This window comes from Perca fluviatilis, chromosome 16, assembly GCF_010015445.1.
Source record: "Perca fluviatilis chromosome 16, GENO_Pfluv_1.0, whole genome shotgun sequence".
Classification (NCBI taxonomy): domain Eukaryota; kingdom Metazoa; phylum Chordata; class Actinopteri; order Perciformes; family Percidae; genus Perca; species Perca fluviatilis.
This window is the reverse complement of record NC_053127.1, coordinates 16592990-16605750: the sequence shown is the minus strand read 5'-3', so window position 1 is coordinate 16605750 and position 12761 is coordinate 16592990. Positions and strand designations below refer to the sequence as shown.

The following is a 12761-nucleotide window of genomic DNA, read 5'->3' as shown; positions in this document are numbered from 1 at the left end:
TGAAGAGACCATCGTGCTTTCGAATCCTCACAATATCTCGGCATTGCATGTATTCAAAGCAAGGTAGAAAGAAATATGAATTGACACTGATGTCATGTCTTTTGTATTTTTCTTTGAAATATGCTCAAAGTAAAGCAAGACTGAAGTAAAAAACCCTTCATGGATAACTGGGAAAGTGTCTGTAACTTTTTAATTAATAGCTTACTTTGGTCCTGGCTGTTCAGGACATGTTTGAATTGTGAAGCAGTCAGGTTTGCAAAACAGTATATTTTTGTGTGTGAATAAAGATGAATGCTGTATCCTTGTCTTGTGTTTGCTCTTTGGCCAGCTTGGGTTAATTGAGGCAATGTTACAGAGATGTAAGATATGGATAAATGATAACGCTCCAGTTGCTCCCATGGACCTGCTCATCTCTAAAGACTGTTGACTGCCACACATTTTGAATTAGTTTTATTAAAAACTGCATGTCTTTGAAGCAGGGAAAGAAATGTAAATGGTGTTTCTCCTCTTTCTCTCCTCTCTTTAGGAACGCACCAGGTCATTTGACAGCTTCAACATGAACACACTGGAGAGCTCCCTGATCGACATCATGAGGGCCGAGCAGGATACCCTGAAAGGTGAAGATGTCAATCAAAAACATGAAACACTAAGCAGACAACTGGCTATACTACCATTTGCACTCTGTTAACAGCAGAGACGTAGTTCATAAATGCTAATGACATGACGTGGACAAAACAAAATTATATTTTAGTGATTCACCGAAATGAAAATTCTTGGCCGAAACCGAAAACCGAAAAAAGAGGAAACGAAAACCGAAACTGAAACACCGAAAGAAATTAAGCCAATTATTAGTACCATTGCATTTATGGCTATGACTGTGTACTAACTTTACTAAAATCAAGGCATTGCAATTGTATAAATTAAAATTAAAGTTTAATTAAAAAAATATCTAGCAGAAATATGGCTACAATCTGATAGTCACATACAGTATATAGTAGCCTAAGAACAGAATAGCTTACCTATTGTTGTTATTATTATTATTATTATTATTATTATTATTATTATTATTATTATTATTATTTGAGGCACTTTCTTGCAGGATTTCACCGAACATATCAGACAACGAGGGTGCATGCCCCTCATCTGGTGCAGAGAGACGAGTCTTTTTTTTCTGCGCTCTGATCTCCTCCTGCGCTGGGCGCTGCTCCATGCCTCCGTCTCCACGCGGGTTCTCCGCATCCATCGCGGCCTGGATCATTTCTCGTGCGCCCTGCTTTATTTCCGCATCCAAGTAATTGTCTTTATAACGCGGATCAAGTACAGTCGCGATGAAGTGCAGAGGATCCGAACAGATCTCACTGAAACGTGTGCTGACGGACTCTAAGAGCGTACTTTTCATTGTTTTCACTCCGTGGTCCGTCTCAACGTCTTTGCTTAGGAGACGCTTTGCAGGTGGATCGGATTGGGTACTGACACACGTGCAGGTCGCGGTTTCTGTATTGCCGTATTGTTTCGGTGATAAAATTATTTTGGCCGAAAACCGAAAATGCCCTTTTGGGCCATTTTCGGCCGAACATTTTCGGTGGCCGAATATTCGGTGCATCCCTATTATATTTGGATTTCATTAATTCTGATGAGCCATAAATAGCATGTCATTTTGAATAGGAAATAAACCTACTTATTTTCCTGCTTTAGCAGTCCTTCTCGAGGTGTTATTTTTAGCACGTGTGATGCAAATTTGACATATTTCCGTACATGGTTGGCGCACAATATTTATCCATGGTATGTATCACCTCTTTTAAATTGGTTTTAAAATATAAATCGAAAGCTCCAAAAATAATGATTAAGCCTCCGAAAATGTTGTCAAGCACCTTAAATAGATGTTAGTGTTATGGCAGCATATGCTCTAATAAAATTAAATGTTAATCGACCTACTCTCATAAATTAACATCAAATATATGCGATAAAGATAACAAATAAGTGCGTGTCATGATTGTATTTCATTGGCCAAGGAGTGTTGCACTTCAAGGTAGAGCTGATAACTGCTCACACACACTTATTCACAACTAAACAGCCCTTCTTAACAGAGAAGTTTCACTTCCTCCACAGATCAGATTTTTAGACTGCTTTTGTCTGCTTTTAGTGTTGTGATCAACAATAACATGAGAGGTCAGTTCACATCTTCCTCTTCATTTTCTCTCCTTCCCACTCTGAATTAAAAATATTTTTTTTTCCCCATGCATTTTAAGAAGGCGACACAGAGAGAATACAGGGCTGATGGGAGCTTAGGCGTTGTATTTAAGAGCGGATTTGTTAGCATACAGATAAACTGATGTAGGCTATGGGTGCACCCCTGCAGCTTTTTATTTCCGGGTCAGTGTAAATCCATGTTATCCTGGTCTTTGAAACTTTACTGTATATGGATTTGATTATTACCGTTGGGCATTTTTACACATGTGCGTAAACTCAGTTGCCAGTTTGTTTGGTACACCTAGATAAAACTGATGCAGTCTTATACAACAGTCCTGCAATAAACCCAACCTTTTATGAAGGTTATAATGTTGATTCCACTTTGAGGTGGCTGAACTGTATTCCTTGAAACTGAGAGGTGCTGCTGTTATTTACAGTAGCCTACCTTCCTCGATAATGAATTAAAATTATTATAATAATAGAAAGAGGCACAACTAACTCAAACTAGTTTATAAACTACTCACTAGTTAATAAACTGGCAAGTGAGTACATATTATATACATTACAAAGCAGGAGCTATCACTTGTTATTTTCTGAAAAAGCGAATCATCAGAAATTGGACTCTAATGCTGTTTTTCCATTACGTGGTACATGCTCGACTCGCCTCGTCTCTACTCACCTTTCTTGGTTTTCCATTATGAAAAAAAGTCCCTGGTACCTGCCAACAGGTACTTTCTTTTTAGTATCATCTCCGTCGAGGTTCCAAGCGAGCTGAGGCGATACAAAAGGTGGACGTGAAAAACCGCGCAGACTGCTGGTATGGTTCAGAGAGAGTATTACTGTATCGTCATAATTTAATAGGCAGTGGGGTTTCCTGAATGACACCTGGACTGCCGTAATTTGAACAAAATTTCGTCGTCAACTGCACATGATCAAAACAACACGTTCGGAGTTCTGGCGTTGTTGATGTATTAATGCAGCGTTAGGTCACGGCAGTTTCCTGCGGCGTCGCTATGGCGACCAGCCACGCTCGCATCACGCATGAGGTGGTACTAAATCTGCAATGGAAAAAGGAGGACGGGGCACCACACCGCGGCCGAGCAGAGCTGGCACTAGCAGTGGGTAAGGGCCATAACTGACTAGGTTTATTGATGAATAGAGAATCGGCAACGTCTGTTATTGGCTGAATGGTGTTAGGCAACATTGGTCAATGGTAACCCAGAAATGGGTTATTGAATACAGCCAATACTGTGGCAAATATTAGCCATTGGTCGAGAAGGAGTAGCTTGTAGTAGTAGTTTTGGTAATGATCATTGTTCAAAAGGAAACGCCTTGGATTTTCCCAGGCTTTAGTTGAGTTTAAAGGATTTGGGTGTGGAGTTTAAATTGTCAGCCACAGTTCTTAGTAGTTTATCCAACCGCAAGGCTTAATGCTAGACGACGACTACTTCGTAACCATCATTTTTTTTTTGTTTTTTTACGTCATCACAGTCTAATGGGCCGAGTACCGAAAATGTAATAACTTAGGTTTTTGTGTGAGCTTAAAGCTCAGTACAAAGATCTCAAAATGCCAGTAACAATGTGATGTTTTTCTTTTCTAGTCTGCATGTACAGTTTGTCTTATCTTTGTACCTTTTTTAAAATGTTACTTTGCAGAAAATCAAATATAGTACCCACATTACTCCTTGTCCCCGGGTTTAATCTTATTGAATGTATATATTCCCACATGTTCTACAAAAAAAAAAGGTGCAGCCAAGTAAAACACACCTTCATACCAGTTTCACTACCAGAACAACAAGATGAGTGAAAACTCTGAGACTATCACCTCGTATGTATTTCAGCCTCACACCCACTGGGCTCAGCCACATCCAGCTGTGATCTAATGTTCTGCTGTCAAACCTTAGTAAATCTTCCCGCAATATTAAGAGAAAAAGACAGGAAGGTTACCTCATTAGCCACATTTTGGTGTCTTAGCTCCAGCCATGCTGGCACAGATTCCTGCGACTAGATTAGATCCAAGAACTTGGCACCTGAAGACCAAACAAGTTTTCTTCTAAAGTAAAAACCCCATTATCTTCTGCTGCATTAGGGCTGAAACCATGTAGGGTTTGGAAATTACGAAGTATTGACCCAAACTTTCTTTAATAGTTGAATGTAAAGACTTTGTCCTTTTTTTCCCTGTTTAGGTTGAGGAAAGATAGACTTGTCTGGCAGTGTTTATATGTGGTACAACAAATTATTCTTCTGTAATTTCAGTTAATTCTATGCGTTGTCCAATAGTATGACCACGCGTTTATCTTTCTTTCCTCTTATTTTACCTAATTTTTCTTCAGCCATCCTCTTCAGATTTGTTCTTCTACAGTGCCCCATTCTTTACTGCTTTCACATGATGCATCACACCATATCTCATCCCATACTCCATTTATCTTTCTTTTCATCTTTTAGCCCTTGGCCTTTTACAAAATATGATTCTGTTTATTCCTTGTTTTCATAATTATAGTCCAGGGTTGTACACTGCTGTGCCAAGTGTAGCAGTGACTTAAGTGAGTCCTTTCCTTTTCCCTCACAGCGAAGTAAAAAGAAAAACATAATTACAGCACATTTTCTTGAAACACTGACTCTTCTCCAGGCCAACTGTCCCTCGCCCCCTCCTTCTCTCTGTCACATACATACATACAAGCATGCACACATAAATATAATCAACACAGACAGCATCCGTACACAAGTACATTTTAGATACACGTAAGCAGAGCACAAATTTCTCATTCAAGCAGAACATATTGAACAAAGTGTGATGAAGCAAGGGAACAGGCGAGACAAAATGTCTACAGTAGAAGTGGCTTTGAATCGCTTCCAGCATTGTCCTGACTGACAGAAAGGATCTCTCTGTTCAGCGCACACACACACACACACACACACACACACACACGTATGTGCTTAAACTGGTACTGGACTGTACACAGCCAGCAGCTTGCAAATGAGGTTCACAGAGCGGGCACAACCCTACAGACACACTGGGATGTGGCGTGCTTACGTGCCTGCACATTTGCTCCTCAGAGACTATTAAAGGCTCTTAAAATCCAATATGACGGGTTGTGCTCAGATGGACTTTGATTTTGGGTGGTGCACCTATCAGCATATATATATTACTCAGCTAAATTACAGAGGGCGATAAACTGTTGAATTCTGCTGTGCAGTCTAGAGGAATTTAGCTTGTCTGCATAATCTGGTTTTGGTTGGCACCTCTAAATTTATTTTGATTAAACTGAGCGTTTTATTGAATAAGTGAACTTGTATTTTAATGCCAACAATGTAATGTGATGTATGTAGAGTAGCTCCACGGTTGGTCCGTCCTGGTTTCTGTGGTCTAGTTCTGTTTTATGCACCACATGTACGGAGTACTGTGGGGCTCAATAAGCGGGGTGTGGGGGAGGGGCCAGCAGATTTCCTTGTGACCGAGGCATCGGAATGCACCAATCACAGGGCGGTCCGTACCAGTACAACAATGGTTGTACTATTTCTGCCCTTTCATTTCATTATCCTTCTGCAGCAAGCGGGCCTTGCATAACTTTGAAGCTTGTTTGGCATCATAACGTGTGTGTGTGTGTGTGTGTGTGTGTGTGTGTGTGTGTGTGTGTGTGTGTGTGTGTGTGTAAGACGGGCCTGGCAAATGGCTCAATGTAAAATGTATGATATGAGGCTTAGAGAAAGCAGGAGAGAGGCACACATAGGGAAATGCAGGTCAATGAGAGGGAGAGAGATGGTTCCAATGAGATTGATGTGAAAGCAACACTCAGTGTTCTCATATCTGTTCTAGCCACAGCCTATTCTGTATGAACGTTGTTATTGAAAATTGGGCTTTTCAGACCGTTTATTATGTTCTTCTGTACAAATCTGCTTTTTCGAATGTCCTACGTTGATGTGCAGAATTGTTCAAATATTGCCCATCAGCGAAGTAAATCTCTGCACATGCAGCAGTAATTGAGAGCATTGTCATGGTCCCAACCTTTTGCCAAATTGGTTAAAAACTGCTTAACTAATAGTGGTGCTAGTTTTCCTCAGATTGTTTGTCTATAAGTTTTGTGGCTAAGTCATTTTGTGATTTGTACTTTTTTATAGATATGTTTCTGTTAAATCTGTTAAATTTGTAAAAAATTAAATTGGCCTTAAATAATAGGATATTATGTGGATACTATAGAGTCATCAAAATAGAAACTCCTGTACTGAATTTTTGTTTAGAATAATGAATCATAGCATAAAACAATGACCTGGTATATTCAGCCCTACTCCATTAGTAGAAAGACTGACTGACTGATTTTCTTGATATGTAGGGCCCATCATGTTAAATATTTCTGTTCTGTGTCTCCCTGTGCAGGTCGTCTGGGGTTCCCCCATCCAGGAGCAGACAACCCTCTCCCCCTCAATGGTACGTATGGCAAACTATTTAGTTTTTCAAGGGCCCACTAACACTGCAAATCAGGGATTAACTCATAAGGGAATTTCTGTGCAAAATGTTATACATAATTTGTTTGACAAATTACATGAAAAATGATGAATGTTAAAAATTCCTCATTAATCTATATGCACCATATAACACCTGGCAGGCTAAATGAAAGAAAACAAGATCATTTTTAGTTTCTGTACTAAAGACATGTTTCCCTCAGGTAAATCATGTCAGGTTCCCCCAGCCAAGTGGACATACATAAAGTATGATTCAACCAATTTTAGTGACTTCTGTGACTCTGTTTGTCTTCGTTACATCTTTGTGTAGGTGACACAAAGTACTGCAGATGGAGATAGTTGGCTGGTGCCAGATAACCTTGAGTGTTTGTGTCTGGTGACTGTGAAGCCTTGTGTGGCCTTGCTTGCCTTTTGTAATTAATCCAAAAAGTTGTGTGTCCCTGCTGAGTGTCTCCTTCTCTTGTAAATGTTAACATGAAACAAAATTTACATACTCGCCTCTTAAAAATAGTCTTAACCAACAAGCATTTCTGTTGATGACTGTTCACCTAGTTAAGAACTTCTGTCAGGTCCTTTCCTTTCATTTGACTCTTGATACGTCACTCAAATAAATAGATGGATGAAGAGGGGGATAAAAAAAATGGATATGGATAGAGAAGAATGGAAGAGATGTAGTGGTTTTTGAAAATGGGAAAATAAGTGGATGGATTGAGGGATAGAATGGTATACAAAAATGGCCTTAGCATGGGACTAGCTTCATGTGTGTTAGCTTAACTCCTAGTACCAAAGTTTTTTTTGTCCTGTAAACGGCGTCTCTTTAAACAAAGGTCCCCATGCCGGATGCAAACCAGGGTTGTTGTGGTTATGTGGTATGTGTATATAGGCCACAAAGCCTATAGTTTTGATGCAAAATGCAAGGCTCTTTTGTATTTACATATTTTATATACTCCACTCTAACATATATTCCTTTATGCTTGTGTTTCTTAAAAAATACAGATGCAGATTTATAGTTCATTTAATTTCTAGGTGCTGTAGTTTCCTCATATGGTCTTGTTGCACAGAAGAAAAAAATTCCTTTTAAACTGTATATAAATAACTATGCCTCTCTCCAAGGGTTGAATGAAATCTGGCAAATCCCTTTGACATGCCGCAGTTTCCACAACAGCAGTTTAATATTCAGCTACACCTCTTTTGCCCTTGCAAATTCTCATTCCCTTTATCATTGTGTAATTGTGTTGTTGTAGCTTTTGCTTTCTGGTCTTGGGCCAGAATGTAAAACACGAGAGGCCAGTAGTTTCTTCACGAGATCACTGGGTCACATGGTGAGATCACATGGTCAGGAGCTGTCATCAAGCCCTGAGACAGATGGTGCCAGCGGATAGGCAGGATTCAGAGGTTGCACACCAGCTCTCTCTCTTTTTTTTTTTTTTTTTTTTTTTTTTTTTTTTTTTTTTTTTCTCTCTCTCTCTTTTGTCTCATAAGCGTACACAGATTGCATTCCTCATTCTCTTGATCTCTCTTGCTCACTCTCATTTTCTCTCATCCCCACACAGCTTTATCAGCTTGTTTCTCCATCTCTTCCAATCACAGACATACACACACACACACACACACACACACACACACACACACACACACACACACACACACACACTTTTTATAGCACACTCCACTCTCTGTCAATCTGCTTTCCTGTTTCCCTCTCTCTCTCTCTCTTTTTTTTTTTTTTTTTTTTTTTTTCTCTCTCTCTTGTGTCTGTCTCTCTGTGTCTGTCTCTTTCTAGCTCTCTTTGACCCCCCCCCCCCACCCCCCAGAGTTAATGTCCATCTGGGTTGGAGAGTCCACTGAGGGAGCCAAGGATTATTGCTTGTTGTTGCACACAGTCCTGGCCACTTCTTCATCCTCTCCATGTCCTTACAGTTTTAGATGGGTCCATGCTTCAGTCTCCTTCCTCCTTGGCTCTGTGCAAAGAAACATTATGTCCCAGTGAGCGCATTAAATTGAATGAGTAAAAAAAGCATCTTCTTGTTTACACATTACAGTGAACAGCATTTTTTGGCTGATGGACCGGTTAGATGGGTTATACACATGTTTTAAGGCAGAAAAGAGAATTTGATTTCTGAGGCATGAATTACACAAAAGAAAATATAGCCAATGTCACCGTGGTTACATATTCTCACCTTCTCTACAGAATTATTTAAAATGTGAAACATCACTTTTTAAGGCAGCATCCAGTTATCACAGCCATACATTGATTCTTTTGTGCCCATTTAGTTTGAATGCTTTCTGGTTTTAGAAGGACCCCTGATGCCTTCTAAATTAGAGTGGTTAACACTATTGTTTCCTTCGATCTGTCTGTCTCTTGCGGTTGCCGTGGTCAAACAAGTTTTACATTATCATCTCGGGCGACAAAAGCAGATAGCCTTGCACCTACATAACAGTTGCCCTCTCGCTCCTTGGTGCCACTGTTGCCTTCCTTGGCCGCAGAGCTGCTATTGTGTTGACGTTGAAAACAATGGTGATTGCAACCGTAACCGCTCACTTTCATAGATACAGTTTGTTTAAAAGTCAAAAGCGGGACTGTAGGAGGCCAAATCACACATTGTGAAATGGCAGGCCATGTCCAGAAACTTGATGGTTGATGGTTACTCTGCTCTATTATTACTTTTGGCAGTTTTATTCCGTTTATTGTGGAAGTTAGCCACACTAGTGCTTCCTCTGCACTTGTTATCAGCAACAGACTCTAACAAACCCCCTGCCACTGGGAACGCTAAGATTATAGTGACATACTTGATGCATTTCAGTCTTGTTTTTGTCAGTGGGACTGCACCGAATCTGCTGTTGTGTCTGCTATCAGGATTGTACAAGATCTTGTGCAATTATAATGCAGATGTTTCTCTGGACTATCTTATCCATGTCCCTGATTACCAGTGGTGTGCCTCAAGGTTCAGTCCTTGGACAATTTCATCTTTTCCATTTATAAGATTCTTGGTCATAATCAGAATGCAGGACAGTTGTACTGTTCAGTCAAGTTGCACAACTGTTTAGCCTCTGTTGCCTTGTTTTAATGTTGTAATCCTGATGCCTGTATTTACTTTTTACTAGAGCTGGGCAATATATCGATATTATATCGATATCGTGATATGAGACTAGATATCGTCTTAGATTTTGGATATCGGAATATCGTAATATGGCATGAGTGTTGTCTTTTCCTGGTTTTAAAGGCTGCATTACAGTAAAGTGATGTCATTTTCTGAACTTACCAGACTGTTGTAACTGTTCCAGTATTTGCCTTTACCCACTTAGTCATTATATCCACATTACTGATGATTATTATTTATCTAAAATCTCATTGTGTAAATATTTTGTGAAAGCACCAGTAGTCAACACTACAATATCGTTGCAGTATCGATATCGAGGTATTTGGTCAAAAATATCGTAATATTTGATTTTCTCCATATCTCCCAGCCCTACTTGTTACTGTTCTGTTGCTATTGGATTTATGTAATTTTTCCTTTTTTTTCTTTGTTACTGATGTACTGAACTGTCCTTTGTCTTCTTTGGATTTTGTCTTTTATCTTTTAATTGATAATGAAGCACATTGCATCTTCATTTTGAAAGTACTGCATAAATAGCCAGGTGACAAGTGTCCACTCTGAAACCTGCAAAACATCTTTATCCTTTTTCAAAATATACAGTGAGATAAAATTATTGTGTCAACATGATCAAGCTACAAGTCGTTACCTTCTTTCACTGAAGCGTTTGTCTACAGGACATCAAAATATCGACTTGTACTTTAACTTTATTGTCTAGTGTCGGTACAGTGGTGTTGTAATAGTTCCACGGGCTAATTATAATGTACAGCTGATTAATAAAATAGAGGGCGGATAGACAATGAATAATCTCTCCATTGTCATGAAGCACCTGGCACTTTTGTTGGTACATGTATTATGCATCTTTTGTAATCACCCTCTTCTTTGATTTGTCCTTATTCCACATGCAGCCAGGAATTATAACAGGAGACGAGGTAAACTATAATCATGGGTATATTATGTCACTTTTACTGCATAAATCAAACTCTAGGTCTCAATATTTTTGACTGACAGTGATGTCAAGCCATGCTGTGATTTTATTGGATATAGGGCGTAGGGGTTGTTAAATTAATGCAATGTAAACGTTTTTTTGAATGACTCTACGCTTTGTACCCGTACAGTAAAGTGACATGTTTGTCTGCATGATTGTGAAGTGTCGAGCCTTGCCATCAGCTTGTGAAGTGATCTTATGCTTTTTTTCGTCTTTTAGTGCGTGTTTCTCGTTATGCTTGACTCTGCTTGCTTTTATTTCGTTCTCATTTTCACACACATTTTGCAAGATTGTTTAGTCAGACAATAGTTGTTATTGTCACATTTAGCTGAAAGTTGATGAGGCACAGAGACACACCAAGTGTAATATGCGATTTACACACACTGCAACAGAAGCAAAGACACATGGCCGGACACGCACGCACTTACGCACGCACGCACACACACACACACACACACAGCACATACTATAAGCTGAGGCTAACTCGCTTGAATAAAACTTTATTAAACAGCCCCGTGACAGGTTTTATAGGAGGAGGAATAGGCCAGGGAGGGCTTAGTCTCTAAAACACATATACAAACACTTGCACTAACATGCACAGTCCACTGTGAAACCTTCTCACTGAGAGGACTTCTGTGTTTGTTGCATGCATGTTCAGTCCTTCGTTGACATTACAGTTGCTGGCAGTGTGTGAGTCAAGGCAACTGATTGTGTGACATTCTGTGCATTTCTTACTCTTTGTTTTTTCATTCAGCCCAATTCTTTTGGAAATGACTTCTCTCCATGCCACATGACTGAAATTAAGTCCTAACCACTTTACTATTCTGGTCACGTTTATATTTATTTCTCCTAATTTTGATTAAACAGTCATACAATTATTTTTAGCTTGACCCGGTTCCCCCTAATCTTTATGTGCTGCATGCTACCCTTGTCTCCTAACTACTACTACTATACTACTACATATAAATGTCCTCCTTTTTCATAATGGTAGTCTGAGGTTTTGAACACATTTTTAGGGTCTAGAAAAATACCTGCAATGTTTCACTCCCACCAGTGGCTATTAAAGTCCCAAAGTGCCCAAGGAAATAGAAGTATTTTGTAATGCATCCCTAGTCATGTGCATTGCATGCTACTAATGATGTAGTAAGTGATGTCAGATCAAGACCTAAAGAAATACTTTGCTTATTCCCCCTCCACCCAGCGCCAGGTGGTCTATTCAGTGAAAGAGAAATGAACCCCATCTTAACCTTTTACGCCAAAATCTCTCCTCAAGAAATAAACCCTTCCTCCTCTTCTTCTTCTCTCTCTCAGGCCACTCCTCTCTCTTCCCCATGGAGGATGGTTTCCCTGACGATGAGCGCGGTGATCAGGGTCTTGCAGGCCTGGGCTCTCCACACTGCTTTCCACACCAGAACGGAGAGCGGGTCGAGCGCTACTCACGTAAGGTCTTTGTGGGAGGACTGCCCCCGGACATAGATGAAGGTAAGTAGTTACATTAAAGCTATAGTGCGTAGTTTCTAGTCCCCCATCTGATTTTAGTCCCTCTGCTGAACATATAGGTCTTTTCTTCTCTGAAAAGCTGCGGTTTCCTGTTCTGACGTAAAACTCATCGCTCAAGCTGCTGTGTGCAAATGTCGCCGAACTACACCATTTTGTAAACATAGCCATACTGAGAAATACAGAGAGAATTTTGTGGGGCTGAAAGGCTTAATTAGCTTTGTATCAACTCATTTGGCAATGGCTTGAATGTAACGGACGATTATCATAAAATAGTCACACACTTTAGCTTTAAGATCAAAAGGATTACATTTCTGGCCATTATTGGTTATGATTGAAACTCAGAAGATAGGAAACTTGAGGGCAAGGTAGAGCATAAGATAATATTAGAAAATTACACCTGAAACACAAGCATCCTACTGTTTATTGATGATATTTTCTATACTATACTATACAGTGACATCTGAGGCAGGACTTTTCCTGTAAATCTTCAGTGTTTTCTTCTGCCAATGAACATGCATTCTGTCTGC

The 12761-nt window shown here is 39.7% G+C and overlaps 1 protein-coding gene across 2 annotated transcripts in view; it reads left to right on the top strand.

Moving 5' to 3' along the window:
- Positions 1–12761, top strand: part of cpeb4b (cytoplasmic polyadenylation element binding protein 4b) — a 35156-nt gene that overhangs the window by 13871 nt on the left and 8524 nt on the right. Inside the window, exons 3-6 of one of the 2 annotated variants that reach the window (XM_039776804.1) lie at positions 527–617; positions 6566–6616; positions 10655–10678; positions 12046–12216. In XM_039776804.1, coding sequence (XP_039632738.1) covers positions 527–617; positions 6566–6616; positions 10655–10678; positions 12046–12216 — 337 coding nt within the window. The remainder of the gene's footprint in view (positions 1–526; positions 618–6565; positions 6617–10654; positions 10679–12045; positions 12217–12761) is intronic. The other variant, XM_039776805.1, reaches the window with a different exon arrangement.